This window comes from Ammospiza nelsoni, chromosome 2, assembly GCF_027579445.1.
Source record: "Ammospiza nelsoni isolate bAmmNel1 chromosome 2, bAmmNel1.pri, whole genome shotgun sequence".
Lineage (NCBI taxonomy): Eukaryota > Metazoa > Chordata > Aves > Passeriformes > Passerellidae > Ammospiza > Ammospiza nelsoni.
In genome coordinates, this window is record NC_080634.1 from 38,559,216 (window position 1) to 38,578,111 (window position 18,896).

At 38.0% G+C, this 18,896-nt stretch overlaps 1 protein-coding gene across 3 annotated transcripts in view; it reads right to left on the reverse strand.

Moving 5' to 3' along the window:
- Positions 1-18,896, reverse strand: part of GRM5 (glutamate metabotropic receptor 5) — a 240,770-nt gene that overhangs the window by 121,338 nt on the left and 100,536 nt on the right. For all 3 annotated transcript variants that reach the window (XM_059493282.1, XM_059493280.1, XM_059493281.1), the window contains one exon: positions 13,564-13,813. In XM_059493282.1, the coding sequence (XP_059349265.1) occupies positions 13,564-13,813 (250 nt within the window). The remainder of the gene's footprint in view (positions 1-13,563; positions 13,814-18,896) is intronic.

Sequence of the window (18,896 nt, forward strand, 5' to 3'; positions counted from 1 at the left end):
TATTGTCATGTTTTTAGAAGGAACATAGAAGACAATATCTAAACTGAGATTTTAAAGGAGGATGAGACATTAGTGAATCTTGAGAGGAAGCATGTCCCAGCTAAAAAAGGCTGCCAGGGCAAAGAGTGCTTTGAAGAAATCAGCACTTCCTGAAATACTTATGGTCAGAAACATAGTTCATAGTTCACATTACTTTTTGACTGCTTCTTATGGCTTGATACAGAATAAGGTTAGCATTTCATTTCAAAATCAATATTTTTCTGGGATGAAAAATATCCAAAAAAAAACAAAACAAAAAAAAAACCACCTCCAAAACAAAGAAAACAAGTGGTTTTTGGTATTCCTTACAGCTACTGTGTCTGATTGAAAGTCCCTTAAAATGCCCAAGTTAAGTTAGTTTTCTTAAAATACTTGTGAGAACTACCTTCCCAGTGTAATACAACTATAATGAATTGAATGATAGTGAGGGGAATGACTACCAAAAAAAAATTTAAATTAATATAAAGGGAAAATTTTTTAGTTGCAAAGCTTTGTAATTTTGGATTGAAAACCATGTAATTTGTAGTACTCTAGAAAGATTTTTTTAATTCTTGAGGGTTTTTGTCTTCCCAGAAATTTGAAAGAACATGTATTATTACAGCTGAGGATTTTTCAATTCCTAATCTAGCAAGAAAAAGTTGATTTTTCTAAAGTGAATATTTTAAAGAAAAATAATTTTTGATAAAGTTTCAATACATATGCAACAATGTCATTAATGAATATTGATCAGTAATTTTTAAAAAATAATAATTGATTTCTTTTGAATCAGATGAAGTTTCTGGTTCTTGACCACTGATACAGATTATAATAACAAAGCAAACCTGTACAACCTTAGTCATTTTTTAGAAAATTAATTTTCAAAAGACAGCAACTCAAAAATACCCTTGCAGATAATCTGCAGGAGTATATAATTAATTTTAGAAGTCATTTACCTTCTTCTGATAGTAAATTCTCAGTTGTTACAAGAATATAAGATTTTAGTACCACTCCATGAGGCTCTGGATTCTGTTTTAAGAGCCCTGAGGGAGAAGGTCACCATTAAAGCTGCTACATATATGGAAGAGAAAGCAACGTTAGAAACGATTTTGTAATTCATCTATGCATCTGGATCCACCTTGGTCTGTCTCTGATAGCTCCCAGACACTAAATCACTAGAAATGTCAGGATGCAGCATCCTCAGACAGAACCGGTGGAGCTGAAATCAAGACCAGGAAACAAATTTCTTACTTGAAATTTCTTCTTAACAACTGCTTTGAACTTTTGAAATTGCAGCCTCCAGGATAGTTGTGGCTGGGAATTCCTAAACCTGGAAGAATTTCCAGGCACTTGCTTCCTCAGAGTCAGGGGGAAGCACTCAGTCTGTTTGGTAGGCTAAGCAGCTCCTTGGCACATCCAACTGATAGCTCCTTTTATAGGTAAAAGGCAGCAGAAGATGTCAGAACCTGCCTCTGAGCACAGAGAGAAGGTGCAAAGGTATGCAGGAATGTGAATTTACTATGCCATTTATGGGGAAAAAGGATTCAAGGTGAAGAATTTTCTTTCCTGAACATGTGTAAGTTCATACCCTTGAGTAGACTCTCACCATAGACATACTCCTCTTTTGAAGAACAGATGTCTGATAAACCTGTCCTTGACTTCACATCTGTCCACCCTTCTGAAGGCAAATGGCACCTCTGTTTTCCCACAAAGGCAATATTCCCATCTGAGAGAGGGATACATTAGAGAAAATTTTATCTTCCCTGATTCTCAGCACACAGTGGATGTTTGGAGGTATTCTCCCCAAATCCCCAGCAGAGGACAATTTTCCTTATCCTTGTGTGAATCACTGTGTACAATGCCTACACCTTGCTTACTGGTTATTGGAGTAAGCTCAGGCCAATTTAACACCGCCCTTATTTAAGATGAGTTTTGTGCTATATAATGGTCATGTAGACAATCTAAATTAGGAATGAAATTATGATATAAAACCACTAGTGCTTATTTTGAAGAGCAGTCATCCCCTTTTCTCTAATATGTATGACTTGAGGCTCAGACAACACTCATGTCAGAGATTCAAAGAGGATATAACCTGAGTTCAGGATTAGCATCGCCCTTAGAGAAATGAAACAGTCACCACCTGCTACAGGAGAGCCTCAGATGAAACCCAAGAACTGTTTCCTTACCTGGGATGTATGCTCTAACCCTGAGCACTTCAGAAGGAAGGTATTAATTTTCATCTGGTGTGTTGGAATTACCTTGCTGCTTTCCTGTGGTTAGGAATTTCTGCACCTCCCAACCAAATTATTGCAGCTGAACAAAATGCAGGCTCTCTGGTCCCTGCACTATTTCTTTGTTGTAGTTCTCAGGGTGCTCCTTTGGCCCTGTTGTTTTCAGCTGGGAGAGAGGAGTTAATGCTTTGTTGGAGTACAAATCACTTACTCTTCTGGTTACAAGAGCACAGCTAGAATGAAATAACATGCCATGGAGCTCCTGGCTGACAGCAGGTGAAACTGGCATATTAAGTTCAATGTAGTGCAAAATAAGGGGGACATGATTAGAAAATACTAATTACTAATTACCTTTACCCAATCCTTGTACTGGGAGGTTCCATGTGACAAGGACTTATGGAGCAGCAAGAAGTAATTAGATTTCTGACAGAGAAATTGCTGCACAAGTAATTAAGCTATTTTCTTATTGCTAGATAATATCAGTTATATATCTTATAATAATAAAAAAAATCCATATCAAGTTTCTCAAAAACACAGCTAAGAAATGACAAGTTCAGAAGCCGTTCTTTGATTTTTCTTTTTAAAGACCAAAACCAATTGTGCACCAATTTTGCATTCATTAATGCCTTTCTCTGAAGGCAATTTCAAGTAATGAGCTATGAACAAACAACCTGCACTTGTCGTTGCAGCTTCTTGACATTCCCTTTTATGCAAGAGTTTTTAGCTCTTTGTATAAATACTGGTGTCAGGTCAAGCAGTTAAATAACACATTTTTGTATAATAATTTTGCTTAAAGCCCCATAAAATCTCTATTAAGTGTAAAAGTACCATCAACCCATTTATTTTGTGACAGTCTTCCTCCTCAACATATTGCTGATTTGACATTACATTATAGTATAGTTTTCCTCATGTCTGAAATGCTCAGATAAAATCAGATCTCGAGTGGCTAACATGAAATTTTTTTACTCAGGTAGCATCCACATGATACACATTTGGCTATGATAAGCAAACTTATTTAGCTAAGGCTTGAAACATTTGACACATGAAGAGTTTCAGAAATATATTTAGTTTACTTTAGGAAATGAGTAATAATGTTCCTTTTAGTATGCATTGGCATAATTATATTAAAAATCATATCAGCCAATCATATTTCAAAATAGTCAGCATCCAAGATTAACATTGATTTGTGCATATCAGCATTTCAAGACATGAAATTCTTAAAAACATACCAGCTAAAATGTATTAAATCACTATGTTTTATAACTATGCAATTTCCCAGGACAGAGATGATTTATTCATTATAATTCAGTCTGTCTTTACCTCCTTCACCGTCACTAACCAACATGAATAAAGGTTGGACAGTATGACTCCTTAGCAAATATAAGTTTTATTAACTTTAGCTCTCTAATTAAAATACTGTTCATTTAATCAATTCTGCTATTACACATTTCTAATATAAAAATTATCAACAAAGTTCAGCTTGGGTCTTATTCCTTGAAATAGTACATGGCTTTTTTATCTGGTCTTCTTGAAAGTAGTGAATTCTTGCCACGATTTATAATGTCTTTTCAAGGAAGGAGTGGACGTAATTCCACCAGAATGGGGTTTAGTGAGATCTGGTACTTGGTTCACCTTGTCAGTTGCCTTCAGACTTAACCTCTGGAGAGACAATGGCTTCAGTAAAAACTATCAATTCAGCCATAGGGAGGGGGAAATGTGCTGCTGTGTGTGCTTTGTCACTTTAATAGAGTGATAGAAAAATGAATTACACCCCAAGTTTGCGAATCAGAAGTTTTCATTACTCCAAGTAATACTCTTCCATAATTACTCATCACTGTTAATGAGATGGGTCCACCTGTGTAAATCTCTGCTGTGTAGGTAATGTTTTTATGTTCAGATCTTCCAGTTGTTCAAGGTGTAACTAAATCAACTGAAATGGGAAGTTGGAGAAAAAATCTGTGTGTCTGCAGTGAGTCACTAGTCCTGGGTGTTGACTCTGGGATGATGCAGATAACTCAGAAAAATAAAGAGTTAAAAAGAAGTAATGGAAAATATCATACCCACTTTCTGCAGAGAAAGACAACAGAAAGGAAACAGATCTTAAGTGCTAATCCGTACCTTACTGCAAATCTCTATTTGTCAAAGTGTTCATTTTAGAGAAGAAGAAACAAAATTACTTTTTTAAATAGAGAAAATTTTAGGCTCTCTTAACTTTATTAATCAAAATTCTGTAGCTTTTCTAAAGGTCAGAAAATTTCAAGCATAATTCTAATTTTCATTCTATTCCAAGTGCCTTTAAATTTTTCTAGCAATATATACTGGATCACATTTTTCATTTTTAATGTTTTAAAAGTACAGCTTTAATGTTTTAAAAGTAATATTTTAGCGTGTAGACTGCAGCAAATTGAAATAACAATGCTGGGGTTTAAGATCCACATTTATTTTTACCTCTTGAATTTATGCTTTTGAGAAGAAAGCATCCAATCTCTTCTCAAGCTTGAATAAAAAATATTTTCATTGTTCCAAGGGAATTTTTGATTCCTTTTCTTAGAATTGGAAGAGCCTCTCATTCTCAAAATAGTCTTACGTCAGAAAATTCTCTGATTGCAGCCTGTCACTCTCAGAAGACATATTTGTAGAGAACGGTCTTAAGTCAGCCACCCATAGATGTCTTCCATTCTGAATTTTAATAAGCTGTGAGATAAACCAGAACTTCTTAGTCAAATATAAAATCAGAAGCATACATCTCTTGGGTGAGAACAGAGAGGCACCCACAGATACACACAATTTCTCAGCATTGCCTCTGACTTTTCATGCAGAACTGCAAGCACAGGTCTGTTGGCAATATGGAGTTATTTTTGAGGTTGCCTCACTGTCTCTTTTTCAACCGTGTAGGTCATCTCATGAATTTGTCATTTTGCAATGAAAATAAACCTTATATAATTCTTCAGGATTGTTTGACATCTCTTTTTCTGTACTTTGCCTCATGTCTCATTTCCGCTGGGATAATAGAGATCTCGTGCTGTTCCAAAGTGTAAAACCTGTTTTCTGTTCATACTGAAAGTTGTCAAAGCAGAACAAGGGTAAGTATAAGTCTTCAAATATAGAACTTGCAGTCTTAGAAAGTGCTTCCTTTGTTCCCCTGGGTAGGACAAGGAGTAATGGGCTTAAAAGAATTGTAGGTATGATGTTAGGAAGAGTATAAGGAGTAGTTACACTTGGGAAGAAGCAGACTGAGAGGGGTGTAAATTTTTGTCTTTGAAATACTTTAAGCAGATCTATCTGAGATGGAGCAAGCATGAATTGGTAGAGATGAATCAGTGCAGAAGTAAAAGACTTGAAGGAGCCACTGTCTTTTTCTACAGTGCTGAGGCACAATTCTATTCAAACATACTGACTAACAAAGCTACCTTCCTTTGGCTGTTAATGCTAGTTGTAGGTGAAAAAGAGTAGACCTTTACTTACAGGAAGTAAATCATTCAATTGGACACACATGATTTGTCATGACAAGGTTAGAGGGAAGGGATGCCATCCGAGGGAATCTGACAGATTTGAGAGCTAGACCCATGTGGACCTCATGAAGGTAAACAAGGCCAAGTGCAAGGGGCAATCCCAAACGCAAGTACAGGCTGCGCAAAGAATGGATTGAGAGCAGCCCTGAGGAGAAGGACTTCGGGTTGTTGCTGGATGAGCAGCTCAACATGATCCAGCAATGTGGACTCCCAGCCCAGAAAGTCAAACTCATCATGGGCTGCAGCAAAAGTATGCATGAAGAAAGATGTTGAGGCAAGTGATTCTCCCCCTCTGCTCTCATGAGACCCTGGGCTGTTGCTTCCAGCTCTGGGGTCCTAACATAGGAAGGCTGTGGACCTGCTAGAGGGAATCCTGAGGAGGGCCAGAAAGATAACCACAAGGGCTTCCCTGACAAAGGTGCCAAGAATTCTCCAGGAGAACTTTGCTCCATCCTAGCCTTGTGTTACTTTTTGCCATTCATTTGCTTCTGACCACTCCCAGAAATAACAAATTGGTTTGATGGACTTTTGATCTGACCTGGTAGAGTATTTTCTAATGCTACATTTTCAGATGTGTAGAAGGTGTGCTTACTTGCCAACGTGCACATTTGGAAATTCTTTATTGTTTGCTTGATGCCATGGTAGACATCCACCCCAATACCACCAACACCACCCACCCTAAGAAATACATATAATTCCTGAAACACCAAAATGAAGACATTCTTCCAAATAGGTGTAGAGCTTACTCCCATGCCCACTACCTGATCTACATTACATAGCAAAATGGAACAGCAAGGTGCAATATTTATTAGAATCAGGTCAGATAGGTGCCGAGAAAAAAAAAATAAAAGCATACAAAAAGATTTTAAAAGTCAGGTGGATTGATTTGCTTTCAGGTTGTGGAGTCTGAACCACAGAAAGGAAATTATGCTTTTTTGCATCATTGCACAGCTTTGACCAACCACTTCACTGCTTCCATCTGTAGCAGGACCCTGCTGCTATTGCTTACCCTGAGGGTCTCTGAGCCATGAGGCTACCTCAAATGGAGACCACAAAGCTCAAAACCAAGTTATTCTTTGCCCTCTAGTCTGCTTTATTTCTAAAGGCTCTGTTTGCATACAGGAGGGAAGACAACTTTTCACTTCCCTAATTTCTTTTTCATCTCTAGAAAGCAAACCTTTGTTTTGCTGTTAAGTTCCTGGGTTTTTTGGGTAGCAATGAAGATTCTGACTTAATGTTGTTATTTACAGTACATTTGATTACTGGATATACAATGATACCTTGGGCTACACGTTCATGCCTGAACAAAAGAACAGAGATAAATAATGAGTGGGCAGCAGATAGCTGTTTTGTCTTAGAGAAAACATCTTTCAGGTGAAGCTGTACTGGACTCCTGCCTACTCTGGATTACAGAAAAAGGATTAGACTGTTCATACAGGCTGGGGTTGCACAATTTTTACTCTAAAAGTACCTTTTCACCTGCTTATTTTGGAGGAAATATCTGCACATTTACACTGTATTTATCTTCCACAATTTTGTCACAGGTTAGGCAGCAAGAAGTATTCTAGATAGAAGTATTTTGTCTGATTAATACTTCCCTGAAGTAGCAGAAACAACCAAAAATTAATCTAGAGCACATTTCAGGTCTACAAAATTTCATATCCTAATTTATTTTACAAGAACTTCTTCACCAGTTGGACTTGTACAAAGATAGAAAAAGGCATGTTAACCCACACAACATAGCATACTTTCTGGAAGGAAATCACTACATCCTTTACAGTGAGATCTTTCTTCATCCAACAAACACTTTTTTTAAAATTTCACAAAAGATTTCTTTTAAACTGTTAAAAAGAGCTCATTTCCCTCAGATCATCTATCTTGCTTTAATTTTCCTTCAGCTATAGATGCCCTTTTTAGTTGCTAATCAGCTTTTTTCATATATATTTCTGAGTTTCCTATCAGCTGAATTACTCTGGGGACTTCCTGGAACTAATGTTTCTCCACATTTTATTCTTCCTTCTTCACCTCATTTTGACTACTTACCTTCTGCTTAGCTCATTTGCTGCAATATCTCTTAAAATCAATAACAATTTCCTCCATCTCCTCAGGAGCTAAGCAGATATCTTATTAGGAGAGGTGAATTGTGTTAGAGAATTCCTTTGTTGTTCTGAGAAGAATGGGCACTGTTTCAGTGTCCTTCTGCCCTCTTGCAGAGCCTCCCTTGAATTGCTTTGATCATCACACTGCTGGAAGTGGTGTCCTGCCCTCACCCATCTTCATCTGGACATGCTCTGCAGCCATGGCATGCTTCAGAGGCACGGCCCAAGGCATCCCAAGGCACAGACCTCACTTATCACAGAACAGGGTGAATCCTGAAAATGCAGGAGCTGGTTCTTCATCTTTCCAAGGACATTACAGTGCGTAGAAATCAAGTCCTGAGTACTTCAAAGAAGATGGAAACTCTGAGGGATGCCCTGCAGCTCTAGATTTCCCGTGCCTTTGCTGTAGATATTGCAGCCAAGTCACAGTTTTATGTTATTTCTGTAAATCCTGGCTAAGTTAGGTATCTAAGAGTCATGTAGAGATTAAATCAGACTGATAAATTTTGGCCATGTTTCTTCAGCTGGACAGCTGAAAATCAGAATCAGTCCTAGAGCCTAAGGACATATTTCTATCTCTGCTAAATGTTTTTATTCATTTTGTGTAATTTTGTCTTTTAATACCACAGAAAAACTGGATAATTTTAATTAACTTTTTTTTTAATCAGATATGATAGTGAATACAGTAGTAAATCTGCATCTCCATATGCATATGTGAACATGTGAAGCAAATGGAAGTCCCAGTAATTTCTGGAAGATGAGTACTGCTTGCGGAATGTCATTTGGAAGCTGGAGACATTGAGCAAGTCATTTTTATCTTTATATACATCTACCTTCCATTTAGAATCATAGAATTATTAAGGTTGAAAAAGACCTTAAGGATTATCAAGTCCAACTGTTCACCACTAAACCATGTCCCCAAGTGCCACATGCCCTTTGCACACTTCCAAGGATCGTAATTTCACCGCTTCCTTGGGCAGGGAATTGTTTCAATGCCTGACCATTCCAATACCCTTGTCCTTTCCCTTCTCTTCTCCTTTAGGAAGGAATAGTCTGACTGTCTTGCACTTGGATTCAAAAATTCTTTGCAAAATTTATGTCTTTTGATTTTTAGGTTTTTACAATAACTATTTTCTAATAATAAACAAATCAACCAGGGAAAGTTCTCTTGTCTAGAGGTAAAAGACACATAGTGACTGCATCTGTGAATCTTGATGTTCTTTTACCCCAAAACAGAGTATCTATGTCCCAGCTGCTTCTTGGTAATAATCCCTTGGTAAATGCTGCCACCAACACCATGGGGAGTCCCATCTGGAAAGTGTTAATTGATATAGGATAAAATAATTCCAGCTAGCAAAAAAAAAAGAATATAATTATTTAGTGCTCTGGTAGTGTTTTCTGAATCCATTTCCTTTAGGACAGTAATTGTCAATATTTATAATTTCTGTTGCAACTAATGATTTCTAATTTATTATGAAAAATCATGTGACTTAGCATTAAGGTACTTAGTCATTCTGAGACAAGTTTTGGAATTCCTGCAGATGAAAGGCATCAAATAAAATGATTATTGTAGAGAAATATCACAGATACTTTGTCCAAAGATCAGAAACTAGATGTTAAGAGGAGCAGGATGAAGGTGGGTGTACAACACAAAAGACAATTTCACCTGTTGGGTCTCAATATTAAATAAAATGGAAACCATGTACAACCAAGGTGGTTTCATCTACACAATTAATATTCCATGGTTCCTTCTGAAATCTGTTTCAAAGTTATTCTGCTATGTGAATGTATTATTTATTCTCAAATCAATTTATCTGTAAGGATATCTCCTGGCATATGACCTCTGGATGACAGAAGCGGTAAAGAAAAACAGGTGAAGCTCTGGTGTCCACATCTCAATTAAGCTGAGTAACGGTTAATTTAAAATAACATTTTTTTTTCACATTTGAAAGTCAGCACACTCGCCTTTGCATTTGAGGTTAAGTCTCATTCTTCAAGATGCATGAGGTAAATATTTGTCAAGCACTTAAAATGTTTTCCATGAATCAAAAAGCTCTGGAATGTTACAGTCACTAATGGCATGCCACCTTGCATATCTGTCACAAGCAGGCAATGCAATTTCAGAAACTGCATAGTAGGTCAAGAGTGGAGAGTTTATAGAAAGGTATCTCTCCTTGGGGCTGTAAAGGGAATTTATGTGATATGCATTCCTCTTGGCCAATCCATTTTCTCTTTATCTGAGCATGAAACAGATGCTGTGAGAAATCCATAGCTTCAAAAAAATCCCAATATTTTTGCAAGGCTTTGGATTGCAAATATTAGGGATGAATCCAAATTTAAAATGGAACATAAAGGAAAGCGAAGAGGAAGTGGAAATATTGATTAATTTATGATTTCCCATAAATCTAGTCTGTGGCTTTGTGACTTTAGTTCTTTCTGTGCATTGGGAAAAGAAACAAAATAATTCTCCACTTAACAAAACAACAGGGAAGAATATTTGGGGCAGAAAAAGAGTATTCATTAGTAGAGGTAGTTTTTCTTGTAAGCCCATGGCATTCTAGTGAACGGCACTCTCACTACACTCGGAATGCCCTTTTATAACCTTCTCAGTGGAATGGGTAGCCCAGAGCAACTCCAGGATCAGACGAGGAGTGAAAGTATAAATCTTATCCTAGTCCATTTTCCTGCATAGAATTGCAAGAAAAGTTAATTTCATGACCCTTCTTTAATTTCGGATGTAGCACTTTCTCCTTAGAGCACTCAGAACCATCTGTTCTTCACAAAATCTTGCCTCCTGTCTTTTCCCCTGACAAATGATGCACAAAAAGGTCCCCAATACAATCTGCTTGTATGATCTGGGTTTATACTGGTGTCACATCCATCCCAGGTCAGTGCCTTAGGTCATTCTCTACAGAACCAACCAAGGACCCTAGCTTCTGACCAACAGGTAAATATTCACAGACCACAGAGCCCAAGAGTCAAAAACCAAGAGAGCACATAGGAAAGTCATGGAAAACAGATCTTTAAATCCCTAAAGGAACTCAGGTTATCACTGTAAATTATATAATTGTTTTATGCCCCATCTATGTCAAGAAGTGCTTTAAAGTTCTCTGTTTTTTCTGTTACTTTTTTCTTTTGCCTCTGCCTCAAAACCTAGAGATTAGCCCATAGCAGAAGGAGAACATTTTCGTAAGAATGAACATTTTTGTGAAACATTGTTACTCCACAACTTCCTACACCCTACACATGATTCTTGCTGCATGGCAGAAACACAAAACTGCTCTAGAGACTCAGGGTTACTCAAAGCCTAACAAAAGTCCTCAGGTGGCAAAATTAGTTAGTTTTTATTTGTTTATGCTTTTGGTTTATTTTTCCCTGGCTTATAGCTGATTTTGATATCAAATTGGACACAAAGTTGTTGAAAAATACCACATGCTCCAAAATCCTTGGGAACTCTGAAGTGCAGAGCCAAAGTAGAGAGACTATATCTCTCCAGCCATCCTTGTCTGATGCAGCAATTACTGGCTGGGGCATATTAACCTATGCCTGAGTAGACACTTCTCAGCCATTACCTTGGAATCTCTGGTAATAAATAAAAGGATAGAAAAAATCCCTACACTTTCCTTTTTCTTTCTTTGTAAACACTTCCAGTTCTTGCTGCATTTTTCACAATTAAATTGTGTAGTAGTGCCACAGGCATGGATACACCCTAAATGGTCAGTTACAATTAAGGATTTTTGTTTCAATTGGAAAGACTTTACAGTTTTGGTTTCTAACAGAAGCTATCACTTTCAATTTACTCAATGGAAGTCATATACCGAATAACAGCTGTCTTATAATTACTCATGACAATTTCCACTGCAGCTAGAAACAGGTATTTTTCACAAAAAGACTAAACAAAACAGACAAAACAAACAAAAACTTGAAGCAAAGCCTTAAAGCCTGTTCTCTTTAGGCCTTGCCTTTTTTTGAAGAGATAATCTGAATTGCTCTACTCTTATTCATTGTCAGCAATTTCTGAAGTCCTTATTCATAAAAGCATCTCAGGGGGCTAAACTTAGCACTGTTGTACATAAATCCCATAAAAAATTATGTACAGTTTGGAGTCTGGAGTAGTTAAAGGCCAACATTTTTTTTTTTTTTGAAACAATGCTTATGCGCTTCTAAATTTGGGTACTGCTGCAGATAGTTGACAATTTCTTGTATTTAGGGCAGAAGATAGCAAACATCCTATGGCACCAGATTCAGCTAGAGATAGTGGAGGTGGCATTTGCTCCAATCTACTCTAAACAACTGACAAGTAGCCTTTTCCAGCAAAGGTAGTTATCAAGAGAATCTTTGTACAAGCCCTTTGCCAGAATATGATTACTCTGAGCTACTTGAAATATTCACATTACAAACAAGGGACCTAAGAAGGTCTTATTTTGCCCAATTAACTGTAGAGCAAATACTGATGGCTACATGGAAGTGTCTAAATTATAGACATCTATTAATGTTCATGTGAATTTCACCTTGAGGATCGTGGTCCCTTTGGGTGTCTGTCCAGAAAAGGACCAAGACAGTCCATGGAAGTCCCTAAAGATAAAATGTATTAGAAAAGAAGGATGGAGACAGTTGCCATGTATCGGAGAAAGAATTAAGAAATTCCCATCTGAAAATGCCAATATGTAGGCTGAAGTCAAAGCCTAGGGGCAGAGACAAGAGCCACAGTTGTTTGCTTTCTCCTTTGCCCGAGGGGGAAGGGCAGCTGTCTGCAACGGGGCAGACTGGGAACAGAGGCTGGTGTCCTACCAGTTGGACAGACTCAGTTTCCCAGCTGCCAAGACAGTCTTTGAAAATTTCCCTGGAGGTCTTACCATGACTTCTGGTTTCACTAACACCATTTTACTTGCATTCCCATAGGGTTCATGCTTGGGACAGCAACAGGTCATCCTTCTAATAATGCACTGAAGAGGCACCGAGTACATTAGTTGACTAGTTGACTGCCAGTATACTCCCTTTTGTTTTCAATACATCATTTTTCCTGTCTTGTTTAGGATCCACTTGCTGAATAAGGGGAAAATGTAAAGATCCCTTTAGGTTCACATCAATCACTTCTTTGCTTATGAGTCCAGGATTTTTCCTTCTAGATGAACAGACAGTAAGAGACTTTTCTTCCTGTGACAGTTAGGAAAGGAAACACTGATATCATAGAGCTAAGAGAAAGGATTACCTATATATTGCCCTTAGGACGGTATGCACATCAACACACTGAATCAGGAAGAAAAGGTGACAGTTGACAAACTCTGTTTTGGGAAATCCTGTTTCAGGTACACCCAGAAGCCATATCAGCAATCTTTAACACGGAGTTACTGGAGTGAGACACAGCTTCAGGCTGTGTAAGTACACAATGCATTTTAAACTGCAGTGAACAAAACAGTGATATAGATCAAAGCTTTTTGTGCCAGCTTTCCCTTACTCATCGCTGCTTGGTGTGGCCAAGCAGACTTGTGTTTGCCTGGCATGTCATGAGAATGATGCATGTCTTTGTAGAGTTTGTACTGCTATGACAGAGCTGACATTAATCCCTATCTGTTAGACATGCACAGGTATAGGAGAGGCCATGAGTCTGTGCTGCATGTACATCATATCCAGAAAATGTGATAGTTTTCCTTTTTTTGCCCTGCTGACTAGAACAGCAGGCTATAACTGCATGTTATTACTCACCTGCCCAGCAGCAAGAACTCCCCAGCGAGTCCCAGGCGCCTCATGGCCATCAGGAGGCCTCTGACAGTCATGCCCTCACAGAAGCAGGCCACCACTCTCGCCTTGGGCAGGTGGCTTCGGAGCTTTCGCAGCAGCTTGTCAAAGCTCTGCTCGCCAGCATTGCTGTAGATCTTGTAGGAGTGTGCAATGCAGATCCCTTCCTTGGCTGCCATGTCTTTGAAAGCTTCCATTCCACTTTCACCATAGTTTCCTAAATGCAAACAGAAACACAAATGCATATATTAAAATCTGTGGCAGCTTTACTTCCTTGGGAAACATCAGATATTTTAAATGTGTTACATATCTGCGGAGAGATCACTGTACCAATCTTAACACTATCACTTTAATCTTTTAATTAGTCAATTTTTCTTCAAGACAAGGTCAATAATTTTTCCTGGAAAATTCACTGCTCTTCAAGAGACTGCATCTCTGCTTAAACCAAAGGCTGTTGAGTACTTCACTACCTGTGAGGATCTGGTCCATAATGTGTACAATAGTGTATATACAAATGGCCGTCTCTTCTGATTCTCGTAAACTGACTGATGTGGCCAAATTCTCTGTGATTTACTTCAGTAAATTAAAAAAAAATACATTGAGAATTAATTTTTAGGTGTAATATTTTAAATATATGCAAAAAAAAAAGCTCACAATATTGCCTAATTCATAATGCAATCTGAAAAGCAATATTTTTTTTTTAGGTAGAGTGAAAAGTAAAATTTGTTCTGTTGAAGCAAAAACTTCTACTGGAGAATTAATAATAAAATTGAGGATTAGCATTGCAGGGATCACTAGAGCACAGATGAACTCAATGTGCTTTAATCTTTTCTGGGTTTTCTTCCTGTTTGTTTGTTCTGAATAAAATTTCAACCAGTGGGAAATACTTCATATTTTCTTTCCATATCCTTCTTCCTCTATGGAGATAAACTGGTAATAGATATTAACAGACAGATAGTTTTTTTCCTTTATTCTGTTTTAGCACAGACACTTTCTTCACTGCCAGGCCTACACAAAAGTCACAGTGCTTAAACAGTGGATGTACTGATACCACTGACAGTCACCCCGACCAGGGTTGTGTGTCTGCTTCCCTGTGCTCCTCCATCTGGCTGTTGAAATCTGTTTCATGTCTCATTTAAACAAGGAGGTCTCTGAGGCAGGAAATCTGTCTCAAAATAATGTCTTTGAGGCAGGAAATCTTTCTCAAAAATAATGTCTTAAACCCTCAGTAATATTCCACAGAAATACAATCAGTTAATTAATTAATAAAACTGCGAGTGTCAAGTGATCAAGTTGCAAGAAACCACCGATCCTTCACAAATTTGTTAGCTTGCAAATGGAAGAATCTGTAAGAAAAATACTCTCTTACCAGCAGAATTACAAGTGCACAGGAGCACTGACAGTGAAAATGCATGTGAAGCAGTGAGGATCAGACATGGATTTAGACTGTCGTCTGTTTGTTTGGTTTTTTTGACTTTGGACGTTGAAGCTATCAAGAATTCATCTTGCCCACCTGAGGAGTCATCCCTATCACTCTGGGGCTACAGCTCAGGGGTTTTGTTACACTCAGAGCTGAATATGAATTTAAAAACAGTGCTCAGTTTCAGGATCTTATCATCCAAATAGTCAAAAGAGGAAAAGAACAAGAAGACAGGAAGTAACATTATTTTTCTTTCACACCAGCAATGAATCCCTGAGACCCTGAGATCACTAAATTTCCAAACTGCACCCAACCAAAATGGCAACCGGAATGCAGGTCTTTCTACCTGAAGGTAGACCCCTACCTGAAAGGTCTTTCATTTTCTTCCTTGCTGTGATTAGGTCTAATGGAAACCACATTATCATGCAAATTTTGCCTGGACAAAATGTCATTTAAACCCAGTTGTTCCAGTGCTTCTTGAGAGTAGTAAATCAGGAGTCCAGTGCTTAACCCTGTGTCATGCCCTTAGGGCAAACTGTGTTTCCTGTGGTACATGAGCATCAAGTGATTCCCATGGGACACTGAAATAGTTCATCTAGAGGTCAAAACCATGGTGTCTCATGAAATATGTATTATAGCTGCCAAAGCCAGCCTGAAGGAAAAATTGGGGTCAGTCAGATTTAACTCCCAGCGGACCCATAGGTCTTCAAAAATAAAATTAAGCCATCTGACAGGAAATAAACTACTTTGTCTAAAATTATTTTCATTTAGGTCATTCTGGATCTACATTAAATATTCTATTTCACTTTTTCTAACAGAAGATGAAAAGAACAAGGAAACATTGTCAATCTTTGCCATAGAAGATGTAAGTTTGAGGAAAAACTATATATCTCAATATCCTGGTTTTGGCTGTGATAGAGTTAATTTTCTTCACAGTAGTTAGTATAGTGCTATGTTTTGGATTTGTGCTGAACACAGGGTTGATAATATAGAAATGTTGTGTTTCTGAGCAGGGATTACACAGAGACAAGGCCTTTTCTACTTTTCATGCTCTCATGCTGGTGAGGAAGTTGGGGCTACATGGGAGGCTGGGAGGAGACACAGCTGGGACAGGTGACCCCAGCTGATCAAAGGGATATTCCAGACCATGGCATCATGCTCAGTACATAAAGTTCAGGGAAGAAGGAGAAAGGGAAGATGTTTGGAATGATGGTGTTTTTCTTCTCAAATCACCATTACACGTGATGTGGCCCAGATTTCCTGGAGACAGCTGAATGTCTCATGGGAATTAGTGATTTAATTCCCTATTTACTTTGCTTGTGTGCACAGCTTTTCTTTACCTATTTAACTGTCTTTATCTTAAACCACGTGTTCCTTAGCTTTTACTTTTCTGATTCTCGCCCCTATTCTGCTGGTAGGGGAGTGAGCAAGAGGCTGCCTAGTGCTTCATTGCTGGCTGGGGTTAAATTATGACACCAAAGACACTGAAATTCTGAAGATCTCATTTTCTGTCAAAAAACTGAGTGGAAAATTCCCAGCCAGGTCCAGTTTACTTACAGAACTGCATATCTTTTATGTTGTAAATACTGCAGTATTTGCTTGAAAGTGTTATAAGCATTCAAACTTTTCTGTTTGAATTCTGTTATCCTCAGGCTTGGTATAAAGTTGACAATAGGTTTAATTACAGTACTGAAAAATAGCAGGTCTTTTAGACAGCACAAAGTGCATTAACTCCTTTCCAATACAATAAAATGTGCTCGAGCACAAGCACCCTGGTTTCATCAAGCATCAAGACAGGGAGATTTTATGAAACCATACAAAAAGTTATGTGTCATCCAAAATCATATGAAACATGTTAAACTACCAGTAGTACTTAGGAAAATGTTATGTTCTTAACGTTTGGAAGAAAATACATCCTGGCAGTCCAAATCTGAGAGTCGCTGAGGTCTCCAACTGGGAAAACTACAGGTCAATGACATGGGTTCAAGAGAGATTTGATAAAAACAGAAAGCAGCTTTGCTTCAAGAAACTCATACAAATACACCAGTGGTGCTCTTGCCTTGCTGATTAAACTCTATGCAATTAATTATTCATAGTGAATTCTCCTGTTGTGCAAGTGTTTTGATGAGGTATGTATATCTTGTGTGAGCTATACTGTGGGGACAATGAACACACCATGACGGAAAAAGAAAATCTTTTCTGTTAAATTTTTTTGCACCATATATTAGCAAAAATTTTGTCTGGGTTCTCTTTCTGAATAAAACATGTATGTGCATAAACATATACATTTAGCATTGAAGAAATGAGAGTGGGAAAGAAGGTAAGATATATTCTGTCGTTTCCTTGAGGATGTAAAGTTCTTAGTGGAAGAGAATCTCCATGCTTTCTGTATGGAACTGGCCTCCTCAAGGACATGATTCTTCAGTATAACTATAGCAGTACTACCAAAACTGCCTCAGCTAGAGCAAGTTTCCATCAATGGGGCAGTTCCCCCTGTTCAGCCAAGTCTACGACACAAGAAAAAGGATATAGAGGCTTCAGGATTTACACAAATGGATGGACAATGGTGATGTCTTATGCAGCTTGTAGTTTCACTTCCAAGTGCAAATTAATTCAGAACTCCTTAGCTGGAAACAAACTAGCATTTTTTGGTGAGTCCCATATGATGAAAGTTGCCTACATCCTGGGAATTTATCCATGTATCTATTTTGTTTCCTCTTCTAAATTTAAAGAAAATTCTGAAGGAAATGTTCAGCAGAAGAGGGGATTGATTTACTCTTGCTTGCTTAATTCCGGTTCATCAGAAAAGACTCCCCAAACAACACAAGCTGGAGGTCAAGTACAGTCAATTTAAATTCAGCTCCTCTTGCCCCACCAAACTCCATCTCCATTTCAGTATTTGGAAACTGGCACCTTTATGCTGCTACTGGTTCTGCTGGAGGGTGTATCACAGTTTTTCAGTTGATGTTCCTGTCCTCTTGAAATTTTTTCTGCAGTGCTGTAATCAGAACTATTAGCAGTAGATGGTTTTTGTAAATGTGTGCTCTTTGCAACAAGTGGTAGCTGGGTTCTTTTAGAATACTGGCCTGGATCCTGCATGTTGCCTACCTGAACACCTGGCCCTAAGCCCAGTCAAAAGCTACTCCCATATGTCACTTCATGTTTTTTTAAAAAAGCAATTACATCATCGTGCGAAAGACTTGTCCCTGCTGCAGAGTTGGAATTTTGTTCAAAACTCAAGCATATGTGTCCCCACCTACAGTCTAACTATAACAATCTGTTGGTTCCACTTCCCATGAATCAGTACTAGAAACTATTAAGAAGCTTAAAAAGAACAGATTGTGCTTTTTTTCCAGATGATGCTTAATATAGTACAGCACATAATAATATTTCAATCTGATAGAAAAGGGTCAGGCAAACTGCAGGCAGCTCTTGCTTCCCCTCCTGCTCCCAGCTGAGCCAATTAAACTACCTAACCATAACCCATTAAGATCTTATGTGCATTACAAAGCAAAACAACAATGTTTTAATTCTTAAAATATTTAGCAAAATGTATTGACATCTGCCCTATCAGATTAAAGGTTATCAATAAGAGGTGAAAAGTCCCTACTGCCAAATGGAAGAACAAACTGTGTTTTCTCCTGCCCAGGAATTTTTGGGATGTCATGCATGCCTTCTTGCATAAAAGAGCTTTTTTTATTCATAGCTGTACCCGCAAATTGCTATCAGCAAGTTCTTTTGTTTAAGATATTTTCATTGACCATAGATGAGCATCAACCTTTAGGAGAGTTTTAAGATGTAGGATTGTTTCTGGCAGGTCACAGTGAAAATTCACAAAGCAAAAGAAGAGGAGCCTTGAGTGGAACAGAAGAAATGCATA